A 26979-nucleotide genomic window follows, 5' to 3' on the forward strand; every position below is an offset into this window, starting at 1 on the left:
GCATTGTGTCGTAGTGTTTTGAATCTTATGGATAAAAAAAAATGCTTATCGATACATAGCCAATTTATTTTAATTATCAAAGATCTGATAGCTAATATTGTCGCTGAAAGATGGTTAGATAATCTGCATCAAATATAACAAATACCATCATTTTGTACATCAAAGCTTTTACAGATTGTCCAGGTCATCTTATATATAATCTCTTTTTATTTCTGTTATATTATTAATACTGTTATACTATTAAAATTCTCTAAATTGTGTTTTTTTTGTGTTTCTCTGTTTAGCTACTCTGTGCTCTGGTAGGAGATATCCAGGCCTCAGCCCCCGACCCCCTGGTCACGGAGGAGCTACTGTCAGCTCGTCAGTACCGCCACATCGACCCGGCCACTGGTAGCCAATTGGTGTGTGACAAGTGCCCGGCAGGCACCTACGTGTTGTCCCACTGCACAGAGAGCAGCGTGCGAGAGTGCAGTCGCTGCCCAGAGGGCACCTTCACACGGGGTGAGAATGGTGTGCAGCAGTGCCACCGCTGCCAAAAACCCTGCCAAACACCCTTTGTTGAGAAGACCCCCTGCACGGCCACTTCGGGCCGAACATGTGCGTGCCCTCCAGGCAGTTTTGCCCAGGCGGGTGAGTGCCGCCCCCATTCGCTGTGCCAGCCCGGCTGGGGCGTCCGGAAACAGGGCAGCGAGACGGAGGATGTGCGTTGCCGCAGATGCCCACGGGGGACCTTCTCTGCTGTGGCCTCAAACACGCTGAGGTGCCAGACGCACACGGACTGCCAGGCACAACATCTGACGCTGGTGCTTAAGGGCACTGAGGACAGGGACAACGTGTGTGGGAATCCGCCAACAGGCCCAGCCCCAGTTTCCCCATCCTCACACTCTCCCACTGACTCAGCACAGAAAGGTAAGAATGGAAAAGCACTGGCAGCAGAGCAGTATTGCCGTTAGATGCTGGGGTTCTGGAAAAAGCTAAATCATTGGATAGGAGAATCATCTTAAGCTTTATTTGCATAAAAGAGGGCTGCTTTGTCCATCATTGATTGAAATGCTGCACATATAACATGTGATAAAGCTTTGAGTATCGACCAATACCCAATATTTAAATCTTTATGTTAGAAAAGAGAACAGTTTTTTTACTGTTTCAATGTAATGTGCTTTTACACATCAATGCAACAAGAACTACCCAGCTGAAAAATCCAGTTTAAGATTTTATTGGTAGCTGGTCTCAAACAGTCATGGTAGACGAAAAGGTGGTTAAATTATCATACTGGTTGATTAGTCTGATAAGTTGTCAGATCAGTTCGATCAAGCTGGTCATTCTACTTGACCAACTAATCAAACAAATCAAACTCAAATGAAAATGTACCACATTCTGGTCAAGAGCTTTACTGGTCAAGCTGCCACATCATCATCGTCATTTTACATAATAATGCTTTAATAATGTGTTTACTCTTACAGATAAATGACTGTGCTACATATTCTGTAATTACAGAAGGGTGAATCATGTGGGCTGTCAAGCCCACATATTGCTAAATTTCCATTGTAAGGCAAGAGACTCTCTAACTGCTGATGGATTTCCTTTGCTCCATGTGAACTCTCAAAGAATCCAAACACTCATAAATAGCAGTTGTGAAATGCCAAGTGCATTAAGACAAAAATGATTTTTTGGACTTTTTATTAAATCCACCTGCAATGTCTATGTAGTTTATTGACTATTCCAACAGTCATATTTAGTTTTTATGCCAGTATGATACATTCAGTATTAATGTGCAGTAATTCAATAAGAAAGTAAGTATTAACACGACAAAAGTCTGCCCCAAAAGTGATGTACAAACTCAACATGTCTTAGCATTAAACAAGTAAAAAAAATAAAAAGAGGGGAAACTATGTTACTAATTGCTTACATGCTTACATTTACTGAATAATTAAATAAAAACAGCCCACATGTTTAGTTCAGTTGCCATACAGGGACTGTATGAACTGAGGATAAAACAATATGTTTAAAGCTTCAGTAAAGTTCAAAAATTACATTCAAACCCTTATTTAAAAAGGATCCCCTAAATGTCCTCAACTGCAGAAGCATACAAACAAACTGCAGTCTTAAATGCACTGTTCTTGTGCTGATCAGGTGACACTCTCCAGCATGGTCAGATCCTACAGCTCTGTTGTTCTTCAGGATGATTCTTACAGTCGAATCATCCTGTTATTCTTAAACAACAGTGTGGATCAGGGGCTTTACAGCATTGTGCCATAGGTGAAGTGGTCTGAGGACAAAGTCGTCTGCATGGTGTCAGTTATGGGAGGTGACAGAATGTGTGAAATGCTGTAGTGGATCAGCCTTTGTTATTCTGCTCTCAGGTAGAACACCCCCCCCCCCTTCCCAGGTCTCCAAGATAAGTAGAGATCACATAAAGGGGGTTCATTCCTGTAGTTTGTGGAGGTACAGAGAGCTGTATTTTTTTAAATATCAGTAAAGTGTCTCCTTATTACTGAGATACCTGCTTGACTTGGTAAGTTTTGGACTCCTCTGTAACTCTTTTGATGGAAGCTGATGTCTGAAATTCAAATTTTATGTGTTTTTAGTGGCAGATGCTTTTGAAAAAGAGTCAGAAACATCTGTTTATTCAAACACCATTTAATGTATAGCAAATAGGACTATCACTATTGATTATATTAGCACTGTTTAGGCAACTGAGCAATTATTTATAATTTTTAAAGAGGGTTGCTTTGCCTTCAAAACAGTTTTGTTACTCTGTGAACAAAACCATATTCTTTACACATAATCTGCATACTCAGTCCTCTAACAGACAGACTACCAAAAAGGATCCAGTATAGCTTGAAATAAATCATTTTACATTGTTCTGCAATAATAAATAATTATTTTAAAGCTAAACATAAAAATATGTATGTTGGGCTGTTTCTTACATTACAGATAACTGTAAAATATGTAGCTGTTATTCAAAAAACAACACTAAACATCACAGATTAACACACATTTTTAAAAGAGAACAATCAAGTTATATTGAGTTTAACTCCTTTTCGTGCTTGAAAGTGCAGTAAGTAAGTGCACTGAGTAAAGGAATCGATAGAGAGAGGATCTAGGTTGGGTTTAACCATTCTTTTATTTTTCTCAGGAGGATATAGCTAACACATATGATAGATTTAAAATGTGTTCAATGTGTTTGTAGACATTGGATGTTGCTAACATCAGGTTTGTTGCTTTTTTGTATAATTGCTGTCATGTAGACATGTAGGTACTGCATTTTATTTACCCTATTAGTAAACATTTAATAATAAATGGGTCAATATAAATGTTTTAAAAATTACACTTATAAATAACAGTTTGTTTCATTAATGTAGATTATGATTCACCAGTTTGGCGTTACTTTTTATGTTAATTGTTGTATAATTTTATGCAGAATGACATGACAAGGCAAATGTGCTTGTAGATTTTGTGTTCAACATATGATGTAGTCAAGCAGAGATAGTGTACTGTTATTATCAGTTTGTTGGAATTTTTGTAGTTAAGTTTTGATATATTGTTCTCAGTTTATTGAAACTGGTAGGCATATGTTGTATTTCATTAGTTTTAATTGTCATTTTAGAATAATCTGTTTTTTTTATACTTGGAATATGTATACATTTTAACTTCCTATTAATTAAATGTAATCAAATACTTTTAAGGAGGAGTATGCATTTAAATTTATATTTTTTTTCAGAGGTATTAGATATTCCTACAGTAACGACAATGTATACCTATTGTTTATAACCATGATTACACTGATTCCGGGTCTTAAGTGTCCAGCTTTCCTGAGAATTTTGAAATAATTACAAAGTCACAGTGATATCGATATTGGTCTGTGTTTATGGGGAAAAAAGTCCCCTGAAGCTGCTAACAGAGCAATCACTTTAGTACATGGTACGTGAGATTATGTTGGCAGTGCTGTGCAGCTGGAGGCTGCCTGGCAAAGCTCCAATTTGCCTTTAAGCTCAGGTGGCAGCTTGCTGGTGGCTGGGATTAAGGTGCTAGATATTCTCCCTTCTGTTTTGTTGTCTGGGTTAAGCACATCTTTTGGAGCATGTTTAATTCTCTTCATTCTTGTCTGTTGCTCACAATGTCCCCATTACATCTCTCTCTCTCTCTCTCTCTCTCTCTATCCTCTCTCTCTCTCCCTCTCTCTCGCCTTACCTTAAGCAGTGCCCACAGCATCTACAGCCATCAAGGATTTACCAACACAGCTTCCCAGCAGTCCACAAATGGCCTTAGACTTTGCAGACGTTGCCACACTCACAAGCATCTCAGGTGACAGCCCAGAAGACACAGAGGGCCCAAGTGCTCCCACGCAGGATCCTTTGAGTTGGGCTCACAACCTCCCAACATCACACAATCCCCAGCCTGCTAATCAGCCGGCAATGGACCTGCTGTCAGAGGCTAAGGGTCAGGGACTGGCCTACAGGCCCATCCGGAGAGGCTCTCCACGGCCCAGCATGCACAAGCACTTCGACATCAACGAGCACCTGCCCTGGATGATTGTGCTGCTGCTCCTGCTGGTGCTGGTGGTGATCGTGGTGTGCAGCATCAAACGAAGCTCTCGGGTGCTCAAGAAGGGTCCCAGACAGGACCCCAGCAGCATCATGGAGAAAGCCATTCACAAGAAGCCCAGCTCTCCTGCACACATCAAGGAGAAGTGGATCTACTACTCCAATGGCCAAGGTGAGAGCTGATCCCAGTTCAGTGCTGTTCACCACTCTGCACATTTGTGTCTTAGTCATTAACAAGCTACAGTTCTGTGGAAAATCACATTTATCTGTTCACCTATTTTTTAGCTAAAAGTGGCTTTTTTTTTTGTTCAGAAAATAATTCCACATGTATTCCTGTACAGCTTTAATTCCTTTAATATTAAATATATATTGTAGAAAATCATAAAAAAAAGAACACATTGAATGAGAAGAGGTGTGTCCAAACATCTGACAGTTACTGTATATATATATATATATATATATATATATATATATATATATATATATATATATATATATATATATTTTTTTTTTTTTTTTTTAGAAAAGATTAGATATTGCTTTAAGATCAACAGGTTATCAGACCACTAATACATCATGCACTGTGGCTTCTGTAGAATGTTGAATACTCTTTAAATCCATATAGCAGCATTATAGCAACTTAATTTTAACTTAAATCTACAAGTGATAATTGCAGACTAGGGATTTATATAGAATGCTAATGTCAATATGTCCAGCTAATGACCCGCCCGCACTCACAGCCTGTGCGCTGCAATAGGCACTTTGTCTGGCACAATGGGATTTCAGTGCGACAGACCATCTGCTGATCTGTTATCACACCAGTGGACTAATCCAATTCATTTTGCCCTGGAGGGCATAGCATTTTACAGTGTAATCCAACAGTTACACAAGGAGTGGTGGTAGAAAAATACCATGATCATCTTTTATTTACAAACTCACTAACAAACACACCAATTACACCAACAGTTCTAATCACACATGCACACTGGAACCATAGTCTAAGAATCTGAAATGAACCAAAACATTTACTAACCATCATGTTACAGATTAACCTCTTTATAGTACTATTTACTGTACATCCCAGTATGGTCTGATTTAACTACATTGTGAAGCACTACTGATCAAGTACACAATAGTAGTAACAGAAATACACATATGACTGCCCCACTTTTTGAATACTGAAAACAAATCTGCATTTTCAATTTAATTCAATTTTTTTCTATATCGCATTTTACTACGAAAGTTGTCACAAAGCAGCTTTACAGAGAAAAACAGGTCCATGTCTCTTATGAGCAAACACCACAGAGATGCCACTTTTATGGTGACACAGTGGCAAGGAAAAACTGTCTTACATTAAGAGGAAGAAACCTTAGGAGGAACCAAGACTCAATCAGAAAAACCCATCCCCCTCGGGTCGACCTGCTCATTACAAAACATTAATAATATATGAATATCAAAATATTAATATTAATAATAATATATTAATTATTAAATAAATAGATTTCTGTCTCATCTGAGAAATACAGAACCTCCACTGAAGGTGGGCAAAATGTGGACTGAAGCTGTAAAGTAACATAGAGTACAGGAAATTGATTTAGTAAGAGAAGCTGTTCTCTCTGTTATAGGTCAGTGGAGCATTGCAATATTTTTATTTTAGAATAAATGTTACACAGTGATGCTTTAACGCCTTATTCTCCTCAAGAATTTACTTTTTCATCAGTGATATGTGTGTTCTGGTGTCATTGTGTATTTTCAGTATGTTTTTGTTGCAGAAAGCACAAGCAGTGGCACAATATCACATTTACGTGTCTGATACTGATACTGAAACCTTAAGTTTCTGCGGGTACCGATACCAAACCAATACCGTATTTTTCTCTCTCTCTCTTCAACCAGGCTGTTAAAAATACATTACTCCACTTCTACAGTATATAGTGTCAAATATTCTACATGTTACAGGTTGGAGAAGTTGTTCATCACAGCCAAAATCAACACAATGTCTAGACCAGTCAGACTAGACTGTGCTGTTAATGATCATGGCCTAGTTATACTAACATTGACTGCTGCTGGTGTGCATGTGAATGTTCAGTATCTAATTGACCTCATCACTTTTCCTGTAAGTTAATCAGGTGAGCTTCTGGTGGAGCTGAACAAATCCGTAGAGCATCTGTGTAGCTTACAGTGAATCAGCATTCTGACTGTTTCACTTTACTATATACTGTATGTAGTAGTTATCTCAGTGTTATCTAGTGTGTTATAGGAAAACACTAACTGATACTACATGTGGTTTTAAGCAGTTGTCATATTTGTATTTTTTTGTACAATATTTTACATTTTCTTCTCTGTAACATTTAACCTATAGAAACAGCAACAGGACAACATCCAGGGCTGCTAGGTTACTGTAGGGGGACTTCAGCACTGCAATGCCAGGCACAGACTGATGTCAGCCTGAGATATCCGTTTGTGTGTGTGCGTGTCAGTGCCCTGAAACCAAGCTCGAGCAGTTTAAACCAGATTATTCCAGTTCTCTGTGGTGTTGTGAGCCGTTGGAAGTGTATCAGTGCAGCACCAAAGGCCTGTGGGACGGGGAGGGTTGGAGGTTGTGTCACTGAATGGGTTCTAGGTGCCCACCATTACTAAAAGACTAAAAGATGAAAATATACATGCCATCACTTGACCTTTTCAGAATTACATGCATGTGGAAAGGTAACAGTGAGAGGTTAGAGGTTAACACTTGACTGAAAGCAATAGGAGGCCAGTTCTGGCAAATAGTTCACTTGTTTTACTTATGTCTTTCTTAAATTGTGGTTTTAATAAAAAGAAAAAAAGAAAACTACACTTGCTAACAACTTTAATACACACATTATTTTACACCTTCACAAGCTTGAAGAGATGCTATGACATATTTTCTCCACTCTGCTTAATGTTATTAATTTAAACTTTGTGCCGTTTGCTTTCTAAAACAAGCTGATGCCTTTAAGATGCACAACGCAGCAAAGTCTGCTGTGCTCGGATCATGTTTGTATGCGGGTCAAAAAGCACAGCTAGACTTTATGCAACTATTTGCTTTCCTGAACACAACACCAGCTTATTGCCTTAATTCATTCAAGGTGTTTAATTAGACAGCCTGCAGGCATTTGTGTCTATTTACTAGAGTAGTTAAATGTCGGCCGTAAAGACCTGCATGGGAAACGTATATAAAGTTAAAGGAGTGATCGTAGAAATAATGAATTCTTTCATTGGAGGCCAGGCAGGACCTCAAATGGCATAACAGAGCACATGTAGCTCAGATCAAAGGGGAGTAAACCACCCGTGTGTGTGCGCGCCACATATTACAACCCCCTCAATAGGTGTTGTCCATAAAAGCCCGCTGCTAAGAGGCAGGGTGGGCTAGGGACTTTTTATAAGGGCTGATTAGGAACTTCATGGGTGAGCTTAAGTCAGGCAGCATGTGTGGCAGAGCGAGGCATGCTGTGGAAGGCAGGCAAGCTGTAGAATTTCCCTTTTGGAGTGAGGTGGCTTATGAGTCATCCCATTCATCTGCTCCGCTCCTTTCAGTCTTTTTTGGCCAGGCCATGATTTGTTTTGAGTCACAACTCTGACTGTAATGCTGCAAGGAGAAATGATGTAAACCTGTGGTGTGATTGAATTAGTAGAGCTAGTTAGATGTCTGTGAGCAAATTGTTGAAATATTGCAAACTACTGTATAATATCACACAATTGTGGCCAGTACAATAGAATATACAGTTGAATACAAAAACAAACCACAAGAGGGCATAAAAGTGCTTGTAAAAACGCTTTCAGAGGCTACTTTTGGGTAGTGTACCTCTTGGTGAGAGATCATTGACTACAGAACATACCTCTATGACATACTCAAAGACATTTAGGGGGGTATCTTTGGACAGAGAGGGACAGGATGGAAGTTTTGATGAATTGCCTTCAATCTAGGTCACCTGTCAGCGAGCCACTTGCAGTTATGTTGCAATCCAGAAACCTGGACTGCTATGGACTGGAACTGTATAGTTTTTACCAACAAATCCAGGTTCTGTTTAAGATCTTAAGATGATTGGGTTTGAGTAAGGAGACCTTGTGGTGAGCACTTTAGTCCTGCTACCTCTAGAAAGCAACACACTGCCCCAACTTCTGGTGTAATGATCTAGAGACCGTTTACATACGACAGTCTGTCATTCCTAGTAGTCAGGGACACTAACAGCTCAGTGATATACAGTGAGCAGGATATACTGCTGCCACATATATTGCATCTAACTGGCAGCCTATACGTGAGCAGGATCTACAGGCACAGCTGCATCAGTGGGACAGTATACTGTAGTATGGCATGCTGAACCTCTACGCCTCCATGCCCAACAGTGTATCTCATCTTGTATCCAGACTAGAGGCAGCTAAACAGTTTTTACTAGAATCTGAGCAAATATTGAATCTTATTATATATTTTTTCCATTACACATTGTATTTTTTGTCCATATAGTGCACTCCTAGTGTTTATGTTTAAGCTAGCAAAAAAGAAAGGAAATAATTAATAATAATTTACAGGTAGTACATGTTTAAAATTCCATCATGGAAAATGTACGTAGTGAGTTTAAGATTCACGTGGGAAAGAGATGTGTGGTTGTTTCCAGTGTGTGAGTGGGAATGATGACACAGCGGTTCTCCCTGAGGGTGGGGTGACAGGATAAGGTGACAACTATCGGTTTTTACTACAGTGCTGTTTTGTTATGAGACATTCTTTTAAAAACCACTGCAGAAACCCTATTAAGAACACAGAGGGGAAGTCCCAGCTCTCTTTGAGGATTCCTTTGTTTCGTCGCCAAGCCAGACCTGTTGCGGCTGGTTTGCTGCCTCGTTTGAATTCTCAAATGAAAATGTTATGGCTCTGCATCTTGTTGGCTAGCCAGCATGGTGCAACCCCCCTCCCCCAATGCAGTCTGCTTTTATACGCCTACGCTTTGAATTGAGCATGTGTAAAGCACACTTTCTGAATGTGAAATGTGAACTATGAATATAATATTTTTTTATGTAACATACTAATTGAGCACTGGAGATTAAACATCTTTGTTCCAATATCAGAAATGAACACTGGCAGCAAGGGTTTCACAGGAGCAAGAAATTCTTACATAATGCTGCCACAGCTCTTAAAGGAATAGTTACAAAACATTTGTCCACTGACCCTAAATGTAGTCATTCAGCCAATACAGTGTGCTCAATTTGTACATGTAACTAACACTGGAAACCAATTGTCTTCCTTTCTCAACTCTCTTAAATTCTTAAAATCTCAGGAGCTTTCTGTTTACAACAAATACAAATATAAAGTATACAGTGTGCAGTATGTTCTGCATTGCCCACTGTCAGTAAAGCTTATAAACTATCTAAAAATTTGGAGATTCATTTTACTCTACATCAATTATTCAAAATCTGTATTTTTATTTATTCATGTATTTATTAATTTATTTTTGCTGCAAAACATGCATTTTAGAAAGCACCTTTACAATAAGACACCCTGATCATTAATTCTTTCCACCTGCAACTGTATTTTTACTACAGGTTTTACCCAGGTTTGACAGGAAAACCACAGATCTGACAGGCATGGATAAAAGAGCCAGTAGTAACACATGTAGCTTAAAATCACTTGTGTTTTAAAACTGTTTAATAGAATTTCAATATTACCACTGTTTTTAATCTGTTACAGCGGTTTCACATCTATGACTTTTTGCATGCTGGGCGCTAGGGCTGCCAGGAGCCCTTCTTTACTACCGGGGTGGTATACGCCACAATAGCCCATTCTTAATCTGCTATTGTCATAAAATGAAGATTAAAATTAAGATCATAAGATTTATGCAAACATTAAGTTGATCAGACTTTAAGAATCTGTCCCGTGAATGAGTCCCGTACATGATGCCTAGGCAGTGCCAATGTGTGCAGTATGCTAACATTACACTACATGTGCATGTACTTGTTATCACGCTGTTTTCTATAGAGGCTGACATTTGCAAAACGCTCATAATTCAATCCAACAAACCAGATCTATAAACATCAGCAATCAGGAGTGGCTATCGGAGGGAAGTGGTGCATGTTTTGAATTCCACAGTCAGTACTGTCACTGCCCAAGGGAGCTGAATAGCAACCCCACTGTATGATCACAGTCAAAAAAAGGATTGCTCCACTTTTGCAAGAGCGCAAGAGTGGCTCCCTCCCGCTCACCATCATTGTACTGTTCCTGCTGGAAGTGACAAGCACCCAGCCGACCGGCCTGCAGAGCCAAGTGCTTTGCCGTGCGTCCGCCTGCTCAGTGGCACGCTATCCCCCAAAGAGCCTCAGCAAATCTGCTACAGATAGATGAACCACAAACAAAGCAGTTCAGGCTTATACTGCAGATAGATGCTTTAATCCTTTCTACCAACAACTCTGTAATCATCTGGTTACACTAGCCTGCAGTGTTTACTTTAGAAAAGATGGGTATTTAAGCAGGGATTACAATGATCTGTATTGAAGCTGTAATTGTATAGAGAGAGAGAGAGAGAGAGAACTCAGATATTTTCTACCTAAACACACCTTTCATCTCCTTATGCATATGATAAAGGATTTGATTAACTCTTTAGTGGACCACCATTAACCTCCATATAATATGGAAATATTACTTGAATAATAATACAGGTTTCACATTCAACATATCAGAAGCTGAGTAAAATAATAATATTATGCAGATATTTGTGCATAGTGACTCAGCATTACCTAAACATCATAATTTATAACTTATCTTTATGAGTCAGCAGACTCTCTTAGAATTAGAGCACCCACGTCTGTAAACAGACTTTGACCTACATTATATGTCACATGCGACCATTAAGCGAAATACGTCAAGCCACAATTGACTTATCAAACATGGAGCGTGTTATTAGATATGATCATTAGGGTGACTGTGCACAATAAAAGTCCTTAGATCTTCCGTGAATATTTGATACAACCTATTCAGTGTAACTTCAGAGAAGAGTTTTTTTTTATTATGCATTCTAACTAGAGACAATTGGGAACCTCACTCACACACCACATGTTGTGTTACGCTCAAGTTCCTATGAGGTTATTAGGTGACCTCAATTTCAAGTCCAGCAGACATAATTCATTTTCAAGGGCATAAGCATTTTTCCTGAGCATTATAAGAAAATGTGTCTCTCTTTGTCATTTCAAGGTGCTATTTAATGGAAATATATATATATATATATATATATATATATATATATATATATATATATATATATAATTTTTTTTTAATTTTTTTACAAATTTTAAAATGGCTGTTATATTTTAAAAAGGGGCCACCAATCTTGTCAAACTTGACAATAGGCTTGTGTGAATGCAGATATTCTTTCCAGTCACAGCAGAGCACACCCAATTTCGCAGGTTCAATCTGTTGATCTTTTGAGCCTTTAAGAATATGAGCAGTTATATAAAATGAATGAACTTGCATCCACACCAACCGTTTGCAGATTTTCCTGTTCTAAGTGATGAAAAGAAGGTTAATTAGTCTAGTTTTGGTACCTAAACCCATTAAAAAAAGTGTCATAAGTGACACATAACCACTGGTACAACATAACACACGGGACAAATGTAGCACACAGTCTCTTTAAAGGAAAGGTTTGTGGGTCAGCTCTGCAACATAGTATTTCATTGAATCCATTATTGATTCAAACTAGGCTTGTACAAGTAGCTTATAGCAATTCAGTTCAGCCAGAATGTTAAAATGTAATAAGACAGACATTTATGACATCACAAGATATTAATTATAATAATCTATTTTTATTCACTTTAACCAACACATTTTATTACCCTTTGATCTCAGGTGTGGATATCCTGAAGCTGGTGGCAGCTCAGATTGGCAGCCAGTGGATTGACGTGTACCAGTCACTGGCTAACGCCACCGAGCGAGAAGTGGCGGCCTTCTCCAATGGCTACTCGGCCGACCATGAGAGGGCTTATGCTGCCCTACAGCACTGGACCATCCGTGACAGTGATGCCAACCTGGCCAAGCTTATCAACGCTCTCCACCGCCACCGGCGCATCGATGTGGTTGAGAAGATCCGTGGCATCATGGAAGACAATCCTCAGGTGAGGATATTTACATATTTACTCTATACACTTACCCAACTCAGAAAATAGAGTTTTTTTTTCTCAAGTTGTGTCTGGTCAACTTCCAACACATTCCAAAAGAGGTGATATTAACAGGTGAGTGGAATCTGTAGCCTGGGTGAAGGATTTGGAATGCACCATCAACCAGTGGAAGCTTCTGTATCTCAGAAGAAATGAACACCATGTACTTTTGAACAAAGATTTAAAGAATCATCCAGACTGTTATCAGCAAGTACAATAGCATTGCTAAAGAAAAAGACGATATGGGTACTGAACTTCCTGAAGTCCTGACCAATCCCCAATAAAGAACGTGTGAAGGATTTTAAAACAAACCATATAACAATGGTGGGGTTGTACTTTTGCAAACTTTACAAGGTTTCTGCAGTAATAATGGGGAAAAAAATAACACCTAAAACACTTTATCGCTTGGTATTCTTAGTGACAAAACTTCTTTTAAATGTTCCTTACTGAAACATTAGCCGTCTCTCCTCTGTAAGATCAAACTGATAAACAGATGAAAGACTTTTTAAATTCTTTCTAAAATGTTACTTGCAATAATTTAAGCTCTGTGCAATCAGTGTGGAGCACAGTCTGATTGCTAGCACACATCAGCATGCTAACTAAATAAGCATTTTGGACAATACTAAGCGGTATGCCTTGTCAAAATCAATACTGACAGCCATGACCATTAAGATATTAAGAAGACAAAAAGTGATGTCGTTCTGCATACTAAGAAGATTGTACAGTCTTAGATTGTACAGTCATGTAGGTATAAAAAGGAAAGTTTGCAAATCTTATTACTGAAACAAATACATTTTTAAACCACATTTTTCACAACAGTAGCATTCCCAACATAGCACACTGTTTATGAGCTGCTAGACTACCAGAAACTACCAGAACATTACATCATAAGGAATTGTTTGTTTAGAAAGCTATACAACATAGGTTGTGTGATTTAACCTATATTCTAGGACCTTTGTATTAAACTTTTAAACCAGTGTTAATTAGTCTTTTTATTGTGTGCTGTTATTGCTGAACTCTGAGTACCTTCGAATATAATCGCTGTGAAAGAACAGCAAACCTAAGAATGTTCCAGATACCAAAAAAAGGTAAACAACTAGCTTGAAGGTCTTGTGACTGTCTTGGCTCCCAAAGCGACAGATGGCTTCATTATTAGGTCTATCAGACTAGTATGGAGAAAGAATCCTTCATCAACTTTCATTTTAGATCATCAGACAACATCCACCCCATTTTCCTGCGTTCTTGCATGATCAAATTACCCTCTGTTCCTTGTCCTTTTCTCAAGGTTAAAAAGCGGAGATAAGGGTTTCTGATTTATTTCAGTGTTACCATGATACGGTCCTGTGTTCTCCTTGTGTGTAAAGCCGTCATCACCACTTAATAATCCTCTTATTCCTGTGCCGTCGTTTGGGAGACAGCAGAGGTCTATCGTTCAGTCAGAAACACAAGAGAATGAGCTATTGATGCATGATCTTTGGTGAACCTTTGTCTTAACCACAGAAACTGAATAGGAAAAGTTATAAGATACCAGTTACCTATTTAAATAAGGGCCTTTTAGTTTACTTATTCCTGTTAATAGTGTGATTTATTGTGAAAATGTAAAGAGCATAATTTTACTCTTTTAAACAAGAAAACAGGATTATGCCATATTGTATTGTACATAATAATACTGTCATAAAAATATCCATATTGTCATAATAAGCAGCCTATTTTATATTTGTTTTGCTATTTACTGTAAAGCTTAAATCTATTTCTGTATAATTGTTTATGTTTGCAGTTTAAATGCATGCACAAATATTCTGCACTTTAGCTGTGTGATGGAATATTTTACATACAGATACATTTTTAATATTTCATTCTAAATCAGACTTTTAGTATGTTACTGTTTTTATGAAATAGGCAAAGAAGTTTGCAGATTTTTTTGGTTCTACAAAACATATACAAAATAACTAACATTAACAACTAAAAGGCTCATACTAATGGAAAAACAAATATGTTTTTTAAATAAGAAGGATTTAATCAACTATGTAAACATTGTTAGATTTTTAAAACTAACAATTTAGGCTCAGTCCATATTGTCAGCATATAGAAATCTAAGCTGTAAAACAGCATGATTTGATTTAATTGTTTTTGTAATGCCACAAAAAAAAAAAAAAAAAAAAACTATTTTCGTAATAAAGCAGATACTTCATATATAAACATCAGGGAAGAATACAACAAAAAAATACAGAAAAAGTATTTAAGACAGCATTAGGCTTTTATAGTGATATATGGAGACAACATATTGTAAAGCACAGTAGAAATCACGTTTTACATGATTATTATTTCACTGTGCTGATGCACATGCATCCTCTTATCTGAAGATTAATCTTCCCTCAAAATCTGCTGATCTCCTGTCATCTGAGCTCAGATCATTTTGGACACAGTATGGTAATTAACTCATTGTTTCAGAACTGCGATCTACTTGTTTACTTCATAGTTCACTTTGAATGTTCACACAGGGTCTTCCCAGAACACTGTACAGTCATTCTCTCTGCTTGTTTGTGTGTCTGCGTCTGCATCTCCAGAGCACCAGAGCACTCCTTTGTCATTAGCACAAGGTTAAGTGCTGAAAATAACATGAGCAACAAGCCACAATGTCTATTTGGTGGCTCTAGCCAATGCATTTTAAGCCAATGCGTATAGGGTCATTATGCCTTTTACAGAACATTATGTAACAGAGAATCTGAACTCATCGATATCAGACATTGGATTAGCAATGCAAAGCGAAATCTAACCCATTACAATGATATGGCATTTTTTTTGCAGATGAGAAATGTACACTGATAAATACATGCATAGTGCTGTTATCCTATATTATAGATGAGTAATGTGTTTTTTTGTGTAATTCACTGTTAGTGATCAGAAAACATCTGAATATTTACTTTGGAGGTGGTAAATAATTGAGTTGTTTTGTTTGAGAAGGAGGGCCAGAATTGTGTGCTGATGGTGGCTCCATACCTATCCTTGGTGTCAGACCCGCGCTATATCTACATACTTTTAACCAGGAACTAAGAAAGATTATAAGGAGCTTTATTATTTTATTTAGTTGCAACTACCGGAAGTCCATATTAACACAGCATTGCATGTTCTGAGTTAAATCTTATGCTGTTAGATAGATAAATGTCAGATAAATATCTGTAAGCCTCAGTGTTTGAAGCAGGTCTGGCATTCATTGCCTTCCACCATCTATGTTTACTGCCACTCATTAGGGCCTAGCCCTGATTTTTGCTTGTAGCTGAGGTATTTCTGTCTTGACTACAGCTGCTACAGTGTGCCACAAGCTGTGTAGCTTCTTTCCAGATGTGAGGGGGACCTGCAGGGCAACTGCCAAGGAAATCCACCATTGCCCTGGGCCAGTGTTTACTCACCACTGAGTAAAGGGACTGAAATAGAGGAGGAAATGTTTTAATTCTGATTAAAATCAGTTAATAAATGAATACAGATTAATATTTACTTAATATCTTAACATATGTGAATCAGCAGTTTATTGTAATATATTATTATTGCCTGCCAATGTTTTATCTCAGAAATAAGCTGGCAAGTAACAGAAATGTGCAGGGTCTCCAGAACCGTGGATGAATGGATATGAGCTTCATGTGATGCATAATGGGAATTACCTGTACAATATTGGTGGCACATGATATTTGTTCTCAAATAACATTGGTTGTTTTTGTGTGGAAATGTTGTTCAGTGACAGACATTCATCAAACTGCATCACTGAGTGTCTGGGATAGTGACTTTCTAACAGAACCCAGTGTTCCCAATGACGTGGGCAACGCTTGCGTCCTTACTAGTGTGACCGGGGCCATGTGGCCTGTGGGCAGTAAATTCCTAGGCTGTGAGAGTGGACAAAATCTCTTTCATCTGCCTTTTTTGTACAAGTCTCCCTTGACATACAGGGACAGTTGTGTTGGTGGAACCCTTTGTGCTAAGTACACTATGAACAGAGTGGAGTAATTCCTCCTTGATGATGAACTATGCCATTGTGTGTCTTGGTACTGTTGTTCTTGCCCTCTTGTTTTTAATTTGAGAATCAGCATGTTTAGCCCAATATGTCTGTCTGTGCAATATACATACAGGGAAAATACATTGAAGGTAATTAAGCACTTAATAAAATAAGCCCTGAATTTCAATTAGTTTAGGGAGTTGAGCAAAAGAAATCTGCACACAAATGTAGTTGTAAAAGTTGAAAAAAAAAAAGTTGTGCCATGTTGACTGTTGTACAACAGCCAGTTCTTTCTGTAAAACCAACCAAATAAACACAGCACACTCAGGTCCTTCAGATTTTGAGATGTAGAGTGCTGATATCAAGCACATTTCCTTGATTTCCTGCTCAACCACATCTACTTAACTATGTAGCACACACAAGTTGAACCAGGTGTGTTTCAGTGGGAAACCATGCAGGAGACCATGCTATCAGACAAAAAATACAGTCTTATAGAAACACCTGGGCGTCTTGGGTCAAATATTGTGTTCGTTTTTCACTTGAAAAATAAACAAATAGTGTTGTTTAAGTGGTGCTCAAATCTTTGCTTAATACCACTGCCATTGTATTTGTGTACTATCAGTAAGCATCCACTGTTAAATACATTTAAAATAATGAGGGAGCAACATCATCTTTACCTAGGATGCAAATAACTGGTAGCTACAAGTTAGTAAAATGGTGTTTTTTTTACTTCTGAGTTGCTAAAGACAACCATTTAATAGTAAATTCATCTAAAGAAAGTTTTATCTTTGTGTTACTGCAGTTTGACCTGAACCAGCTGATGACCTCTGTGAATGTAAGCCAATGTGTCAGTCCCAGCCATAAGCCTTTGGAAGTGCCTGGCTTGGTGGTGGAGCATTCACCGCTGGACCGCAAGGGCTTCTTTACTGATGAATCTGAACCGTTGTTGCGCTGTGATTCCACCTCCAGCAAGGACTCCGCCCTCAGCCGCACAGGCTCCTTTATTACCAAAGGTAAGAGAGGCAGTATATTGATGATATAATGCATCATTGGTTCATGTTTCTTTAGTTGTAGCAATGACAGGGTCACAGTTCAGCAGTGTGTTTTCTAGCAGTAGTGTTTTAACATAACTGAGCTGATGTAGAGATCAACAGATATCTGGTGAATTAAATTATATTATTTACATTCGTGGCATCCACATCCAGAAAGTACATATCCAGTATTTCTTTTTTACTAATATTTAGCAGATATTTCAAAGCTTTTTTTTACTGCCAAAACAACACAGTGCTCTACTACTGTAAATCTCTTATGCTTTGAGTTTGCTGCCTCCTTGTGGACATCTTGCGCTCTTACACATTTGTAGTCAGTGACATCACTGTGTACACTGTTACCATGCAAATGTTAAAGGTCTCAGTCTTTTCCTACAGCTACTATTGAACTGCATTTATTGAAAAAAAAAGGAATATACTGTATTACTTGTATTATTAAATCTCTTTGTGTTGCCAGCTTATATTATTTTGCCACAGACAAGAATTTCTTTAAAGATGAATAGATAGACGGATGGATATGTGGATAGATGTTTATTGGTTATGATTGTTCGATAGATTTCTTTTTTGGCTCTTACAGAATATAACAGACAAACATGTCAAAAGTGTCCTTGTCAAAATCTGTTGTGTATATAGATGCATCTAAAAATATCAGAATGTCATTGAAATGATAATTTATTTCAGTAATTCAGTTTAAAATGTTTAAAAGATGTTGTACACTCAGAGTGATTTATTTAAGTGTTTATTCATTTTATTGTTGTTGATTACGGCTTGCAGCCAATGAAAACCCAAAAATTAGTGTCTCAGAAATTTTGAATGTAATATGAGATCAATTGGTTATTTTAGCAGTGTGAGCACAGTGCCAAGTCCTGCTGGAAAATGAAATCTGCATCTCTATAAAAGTTGTCAGCAGAGGATCAGCACCAGCAGATCACATTACACTCCAAACCATCACTGATCAGTCTGAGTCTGGAGGAAGAGCTGCTTGAGGTCTAGTGTGAAGTTTCTACAATCAGTGATGGTTTGGAGAGACATGTCATCTGCTGGTGTTGATCCACTGTGTTTTATCAAGTTAGCGCAGCTTTCACCACTGGAGAAAAACCACTGACAACTTTTATGGAGATGCGGATTTCATTTTCCAGCAGGACTTGGCACACTGCCCACAATGTCAAACTTACCAGTTGGTCTTATATAATATTAAAAAATTTTAAGACTCTGGGTTTTGGGGTTTCATTAGCTGTAAGCCATAATCATCAACAATAAAAGAAATAAACTTTTAAAATAGATCACTCTGTGTGTAATAAATCTATATGATATATGAGTTTCACATTTGGAACTGAATTACTGAAATAAATGAACTTTTCAATGATATTATTTTGATAGATGCAACTGTACTAGTATCAGCGAATTGCTGTTAATAATCCAAAATCTTTAATTGCAGCATTGCCACCAGTGTGCCCATAATAGCACATTCCCCAATTATTTACATTAACTGTAGAATTGAAATAAGGAAAATAACTTAATTATTAAAATAACAAAATAACCCATATCTAATCTTTTGAAAACAAACAATAAAAAGAAAATCATTAAGATTATCTAGTAGCTACAACTTCAGTACTACAAAGCTCCTGGATTATTCCTCTTTACTTATACTGATGTGATTTCTAAAAAAAAAAAAAACCAGACATATATAACTGTACAAATGCACAGATCCCAAATTTTGCTGTTTTTACATTTTCATATTATTTCCCAACAGAGAAGAAGGACACAGTGCTGCGGCAGGTGCGCCTGGACCCGTGCGACCTGCAGCCCATCTTTGACGACATGTTGCATATTCTCAACCCTGAGGAACTGCACGTCATTGAGGAGATCCCTATGGCTGAGGACAAGCTGGACCGCCTGTTTGAGATCGCAGGGGTCAAGAGCCAAGACGCCAGTCAGACCCTCCTCGACTCTGTATACAGCCACCTGCCCGACCTCTTATAGACCTCCTTCACTGCTACACGCACACACATTCACATGGAATGTCACAACATAAGACTGACAAACGTATGCGTACTCTCCCTGAAAACCGCTGTGTTCTTCTGCGTCTCATGCACACAAACTGAAAATCTCTGGACATGTCAGGCAAGGGTCTGTTAGCACATTAAAAGCCACTGCTTACCTTAGCGTTCATGTAGCATCCATAAACTCTTCTTTTAAAAGCTTCTCATGTGTGTGCTGATGACTGGATAACTGCATCTAGTAAGGTTGTAACTCATCTAATGTACAGAATATTCTGTATGTTAATGTCTAACACTTCATTCATTTTCATGATCTGCGGCCGGCTCTGTCCCTCAGTGCGCTGCCGAAACACGTCAGGGTCTTCTGTTGAATGCTATTTTACTAACTGAAAAGTCCTAACCAACAAAATATTTGTTATTCATTTTTCTTGCGTTTATTATTATTGTATATTGCTGTTGCAAATTTGTATATTTATAATTTACAATGACTGTGTTTCACGTGATTTCATGGGCATTCTAAAAGCAACCCTACTGGTAATGATAGCATTCCTGACTGATGATATGCATTTAATACTCTACTTGAATTAGCCTGTCTCCTTCAAGAAATAAAGAACAAACATACTTGATACTTTCTCCTAGCCCCAGTTGGGAATGGCAGAAGCAACGCCATGGCCTGTCATTTGCAGCGCTTCCTGAGCGGGACTTCAATAAGCTCATGCGTGGGTAAAAACACAACCACCACCAAATAAGCATTCTGTGTTTCTGTATTCATATTTCAGATGCTGATATATGTGGTATGCAGAATGTATCTAGTGAATGTGGTCTAGCAATGTAGTATGCTAGTCAAATCAGACCACTTTGGTGCTAGATATTATTTTGGGGATTGTGTTCACCTCCCTCTGGACAACAGGGTGCACAGGGTTGTTAAACCTTTGTTGACCTACAAGAAGAAAAACCTGTGGATAAAAGAAAAAGGCAACTGCTATGAACTCTGCTGGACTGTACACAACAGCTGCTGCAAAGCTGCAAACTCAAGAGTGGAAGGAAACATGGTCAGCAATATGAAGCTGAAGTTGGAACATTGTATTCTGGTGGCAAATTTAAGATTTAACACATGTAACCAATACATTTACTATTATGTAACACAAGAGATCAATTAAAATGAAATTTTGCTACAATTATTTGTTTTGTTGTATAATTCAATTCATTATATCAATTGAACCTTTTCAGCTCATCTAGACAGTAATGTACGGATCACTATAATTTCAAAGAACATAGGACCACAGCTACACAGCTCAATGCTGGGAGGTTTATATATTCTGTTTATCCACCCTATTGCTGTACTTTCCTCTGTAGATAAACCATCTGTGTTGGTATCTTAACAGTGCAGCGCTTTGCGCGTCTCAGCAGAGGAAACTGACCTGCTTCAAGGTGCGCTAGCATGTAATTGATGCCAACAGCAATGTTATTTTATTATTTACTCTGCTTACTGTTGATGTAAAAGCTGGATTTGCACGCTGTAGCACGTCTGAGTGTGTATAAGGAGTGTCAGTGGTGCCCCTGTTTCCACTGCCAAGATAGCAATATGCCAAAAATTAACCTGAACACACCTCACTTCCAGACCACCACACGCATCAGTGTAGATTTACTCCTAAGCTCTGTTGCTATTTTAACAGCGCGAGCGCAAGGGCCTACAGTCAGCTACAATATAAATATCAACAATCTCAAAGGTTACAAATCCATCTCTAGAGATCTTGATATTCCTTTGTCCATGGTGTGCAACATAATAAGTTTACAACCCATGGTACTCTAGCTAATTTCCACTTACATAGACTTTTGAAATGTATGAAAGGTTGCAACGCAGAATACTCCGGATGGTGGATAAGAGCCTTAATCATCTTTCAGAGGAAGAAGTATTTCAAGCTGTCTTGCAGGCTCAGGGTGCATCAGTGTCAGCACAAACCATCCATGGACTTTTTAATAAAATTAAATGCTATGGCACGAAAGCCAGGAAAACCCCATTGCTGAACCAAATTTCTGAAACAGCTGGATTGCAGTTTCCAAAATGTACTTGAGTAAGCCAAAATTCTTCTTGGAAAAAATTCTTGTGGACAGATGTGACAGAGGGAGATTTTTTTTGTTCTTACCGAAAACTGAACAAGGCCTACAAAAAAAAGAACACAGTACCCACAATCAAATATGGTGGAGGTTCAAAGATGTTTTGAGTTGTTTTGCTGCCTCTGGACTGTATGAAAGGTCATAAAAATCTGAATATACCAAAAGGACTTTTCAACAGGTGTCACATAGTTGCCCTTGTATTATATAAAACAGAATTTGTTTAGGAAATCCAGATGCAATGATTGAAACACAATTATTTCTAGAAATGTAAAAATCATGCCTGTACTGCCACCTGAGGGCCCGAAGATCACCAGCATCCAATATCCAATGAGCTGTTGGTCTTGTCCTTTGCGTACAAAGAATTCTCCAGATTTAGGTGGCAGTACAACAGGCATGATTTATACATTTCTAGAAATAATTGTGTTTTAATTATTGCGTCTGTTTTATATAATACAAGGGCAACTATGTGACACCTGTTAAAAAAGCCACAGACTTAAGAAGCAGGAAGCAGCACACCTAAAAATGAAGTAGGGCTGTCCCACTCCTTGCTAAAGTTTCAAGTAATCCAGAGCTTTGTCTGACCTCTCACAGGTAAAGCTCTGCAGGAGATTTTGGGCATGATAAATTTCTCTGGTTAAGCAAGGAGTGGTGAGGATACACTTAAATAATCACATGACCCCCACAAGGTCAGTTTTAGGGCCAGTTTCCTGGATTGGCATGATAATCCAGACTGTGGGAATATCAAGCTGGACTGCATGCTATTCTCAGCTGCATCTCTAATACGGTCAAATGAGGGTGATATGCCGTCAGTGAGATAGAAGCTTGAAAACCAGGAGCCGGCTTTAAATATGCACACGGGAAGCACAGCGGACTGTGGGGCTTCGACATGGTGAAACTGCCGAAGCACCAAATCACCAAGTCTGAGGTAAGAGTTTAGTAGCCTTAGTTTAGCTGAAAGAAACGTTATCAATGCCGCGGGTGGCGCTGCTCAGCCAAACAACGCTAAAAGGTTAAGGGTTAACTTAACCTAACACTCAGTGTTACATCTTTATAACCAAGGCTGTATTCTCTGAAAACATTTTGCCCTTTGAGTTGCAGAGCTGTAAAACTGACTGTGGGGGTGGTGGGCAGGCAGCGTTCTTTGCTGCAGTGCTGTGAAATCTGCGAATCTGTTTGCATATATGAATATTCAGGAGCAAGAGCCAAAATCCTGTCCTTCTTCAGAGACCTCCAATTTAGTGAACTAAAGCAGGGCTAAATAGAAACACGTGAGCACTTTTTTTTTTACAAAAAGCGGCTCACATGGCATTCATTCATACTAGATGATGAATGAGACTTTTAAATGAATAATGGTGGTTCAAACTGACTCACCAATTTGATAATGGGTATGGTAACAACATGGAAAATTACTCACAGTTGCTTATAGCTCCTAAATGGACTGCACACGCTGAGCCAGGTCTGTGTACTGAATACTTTTTTACTTTATTATAGATGTCTGTTTTGGAGTAGCTCCAGCAGGCTTTAGTGGCTGTGACTCCAGAGAGAGTGAGAGTAGCTGTGCTCTGATTGAGTAGAGCTAGCATGTGGCCAAGGGTCAGTATGTTAGGTCTAAATTGAACAGGCATGAGACAAAAACCTAGTGCTCATGGCTGGATAAAAACAACAATATAGCTAACAAGCTAGAATAGCTTAGACCTTATCTAATTCTGAGCACTGAGGGAGGGAATTTTCTACTCATTATCTGTTACTGGACTGATCACCATCAGTTATCTATATTTATAACCTGCTGATTATTAATGCTTTAGTATTAGAGTTAGATAATAGTGTGCAGGTTTCCCCGTGGTGGCATTCACATAGCCGAGTGAGAGATAACTTTGGGTTACCAATGTAACTCAGCTTCTCTGATAAGAAGAGTGAGGTGTCTCATCAGACCAAATGCCACATGACGTAAGGTATGCCTGGCATCGAGAAACAGAGCTTCTGAGGTATACAGGTCCTTCTCAAAAAATGAGCATATTGTGATAAAGTTCATTATTTTCTGCAATGTACAGATAAACATTATACTTTCATATATTTTAGATTCATTACACACAACTGAAGTAGTTCATGCCTTTTATTGTTTTAAAGGTGGATTATGTAAGACCTGAGAGCGAGTGTGTGAAATGGCTACAGAAGTCCAATTTTAAAACACCACAGAGAATAGTCTGCTCCGCCCACCCCTCCCCAGCCACGAAGCTTATTTGGGTTGCCAAATTCAGCAGGCTGAATCAACACAACGTCTTCTAAAACCAGTATGTAGAGTTATATTGATTGTGTAGCAGCTGAGGTTTAAAACTGAACCAGCTCTGCTAGCTCCTTTGCTGTGCTGCTGTAGTTCTGGCAACCTCGATGGGCGGAGTTAGTGTTTGGGAAGGAGCAGCAGGAGGAGTCAGAGGACAAAACAAACACAAAACCCGGGACGGCCTGCACATTTAAAATAGGAACGTACTGCTGAAGCCCTGAGACAAGAGCTGCCAGTGCTTTCACTCAACATGTTCACTCAACAAAAATCCCTACCTCAAAAAATTAGCATATTTTATCCGACCAATAAAAGAAAAGTGTTTTTAAAAACAAAAAAGTCAACCTTCAAATAACTATGTTCAGTTATGCACTCAATACTTGGTCGGGAATCCTTTTGCAGAACTGACTGCTTTAATGCGGCGTGGCATAGAGGTAGTCAGCCTGTGGCACTGCTGAGGTTTTTATGGAGGACCAGGATGCTTCGATAGCGGCCTTAAGCTCATCCAGAGTGTTGGGTCTTGCTTCTCTCAACATTCTCTTCACAATATCCCACAGATTCTCTATGGGGTTCAGGTCAGGAGAGTTGGCAGGTCAATTGAGCACAGTAATACCATGGTCAGTAAACCATTTTCCAGTGGTTTTGGCACTGTGAGCAGGTGCCAGGTCGTGCTGAAAAATGAAATCTTCATCTCCATAAAGCTTTTCAGCAGGTGGAAGCATGAAGTGCTCCAAAATCTCCTGATAGCTAGCTGCATTGACCCTGCCCTTGATAAAACACAGTGGACCAACACCAGCAGCTGACATGGCACCCCAGACCATCACTGACTGTGGGTACTTGACACTGGACTTCAGGCATTTTGGCATTTCCTTCTCCCCAGTCTTCCTCCAGACTCTGGCACCTTGATTTCTGAATGACATGCAGAAATTGAGCAACAGTCCAGTGCTGCTTCTCTGTAGCCCAGGTCAGGTGCTTCTGCCGCTGTTTCTGGTTCAAAAGTGGCTTGACCTGGAGAATGCAGCATCTGTAGCCCATTTTCTGCACACGCCTGTGCACGGTGGCTCTGGATGTTTCTACTCCAGACTCAGTCCACTGCTTCCGCAGGTCCCCCAAGGTCTGGAATTGACCCTTCTCCACAATTTTCCTCAGGGTCAGGTCACCTCTTCTCGTTGTGCAGCGCTTTCTGCCACACTTTTTCCTTCCCACTGAGGTGCCTTGATACAGCACTCTGGGAACAGCGTATTCGTTCAGAAAGTTCTTTCTGTGTCTTACCCTCTTGCTTGAAGGTGTCAATGATGGCCATCTGGACAGCAGTCAGGTCGGCAGTCTTACCCATGATTGCGTTTTTGAGTAATGAACCAGGCTGGGAGTTTTAAAAGCCTCAGGAATCTTTTGCAGGTGTTTAAAGTTAATTTGTTGATTCAGATGATTAGGTTTATAGCTCGTTTAGAGAACCTTTTCATGATATGCTAATTTCGTGAGATAGGAATTTTGGGTTTTCATGAGCTGTATGCCAAAATAATCAGTATTAAAACAATAAAAGACCTGAAATATTTCAGTTGGTGTGCAATGAATCTAAAATATATGAAAGTCTAATGTTTAATTTTCATTAATAATGTTTTATTTAATTATGGAAAAGAATGAACTTTATCACAATATGCAATTTTTTTGAGAAGGACCTGTATGTAGAGGGTGTGTATCATTCCTTTGTTTTTCTTTTGTGTATATCGTAAGACACTTTACTCATGCTATCATGGAACTGGGATTACAGGATTAGTAACCTAAAATTTCCATATGTTGCTGTTAAGGTGTAAAATCAATTGACTCATCTTCTGGTGGCACAGATAAGTACCATTGTTTAAATATCATGTATCACATCAGTAAAAAAAAATCTTATAACTTAAAAATAATATACACATAATAGTGAAAATATGATGAAATATATTTCAGTATACATACACTGGTACATTGTCTTGGATATTTGAACAAGATTAAATGAATATTGCTTTGTTCTCTGTGACCAAGGCTGGACTGGTAATCTGGCGTACCAGGCATTTTCCTGGTGGGCTGACAGTCCTCAGGGGCCGCTGCTGTTGGATTTTTTAAATCTTTTTTTTCTAAGAGACTGGCCCACAATATAGAGGGGGCGGCCCATTGTCCCGTCTTCAATATAGACAGTGGACTGAACCAATCAGGATATAGGACGAAAGCAGCTGCACCCATTCTCTACGTGGGGATGGGGCGGGGTCGAAAAATAAATAAATTAACACACTGATTCTCACACGGGATCGAATCCGGGTAGTCAGGGTCGTGGTACATTACACTAACGCTGCCCTGGCTAATGAATTGTGAAAAACGAGAATGCTGAGCGCAACAGAGAGCCAGTGGAGGAGCCAGAGAGGCATTTTATTTATATTTACATTTTTTTCATTATAGTTTAAACAACCACATGGGCCAGATGTTTCATGCTTGCGGGCCACATCATAGCATTTTAGAAATTTAGGTTAAAGGTGTGTTAAAAGGCTGCATAATAGTGTGAATTTGTAGCCTCTGTGCTGTTGTTCAACATGTTCTAAAAAAGCACTTAAACAAGTGAAATAATATTTTAAAATGAATATATGATCAGTAAAAGCTTTGCAATTTAAGCATGACTACAGTAAGTGTAAAAAAGTATAAAAGTAATATTACCAAAAGGTATGCCCACACTGAATAAGAGTGTCAAATGCTGTTAAGACATATTTGCTTTGCATAATTTCATAAAGCACCTTTAAACTGATGAATTAAAATCTACCTGTTATATCAGAGAAATTCAGAAAATACATATTAAAGATGATTTCAATAA

General features: G+C 38.7%; 1 protein-coding gene across 2 annotated transcripts in view; it reads left to right on the forward strand.

Annotated features, from left to right (window-relative positions):
- Nucleotides 1-20919, forward strand: part of tnfrsf21 (tumor necrosis factor receptor superfamily, member 21) — a 32669-nt gene extending 11750 nt beyond the window's left edge. Inside the window, exons 2-6 of one of the 2 annotated variants that reach the window (XM_007245399.4) lie at nt 285-909; nt 4201-4719; nt 12397-12662; nt 17495-17705; nt 19495-20919. In XM_007245399.4, coding sequence (XP_007245461.3) covers nt 285-909; nt 4201-4719; nt 12397-12662; nt 17495-17705; nt 19495-19724 — 1851 coding nt within the window. In that variant the 3' untranslated portion in view covers nt 19725-20919. The remainder of the gene's footprint in view (nt 1-284; nt 910-4200; nt 4720-12396; nt 12663-17494; nt 17706-19494) is intronic. The other variant, XM_007245400.4, reaches the window with a different exon arrangement.
- The last annotated feature ends 6060 nt before the right edge of the window (nt 20920-26979 follow it).

The sequence above is a fragment of the Astyanax mexicanus genome, chromosome 1 (genome assembly GCF_023375975.1).
Source record: "Astyanax mexicanus isolate ESR-SI-001 chromosome 1, AstMex3_surface, whole genome shotgun sequence".
NCBI classification, from domain to species: Eukaryota; Metazoa; Chordata; class Actinopteri; order Characiformes; family Acestrorhamphidae; genus Astyanax; species Astyanax mexicanus.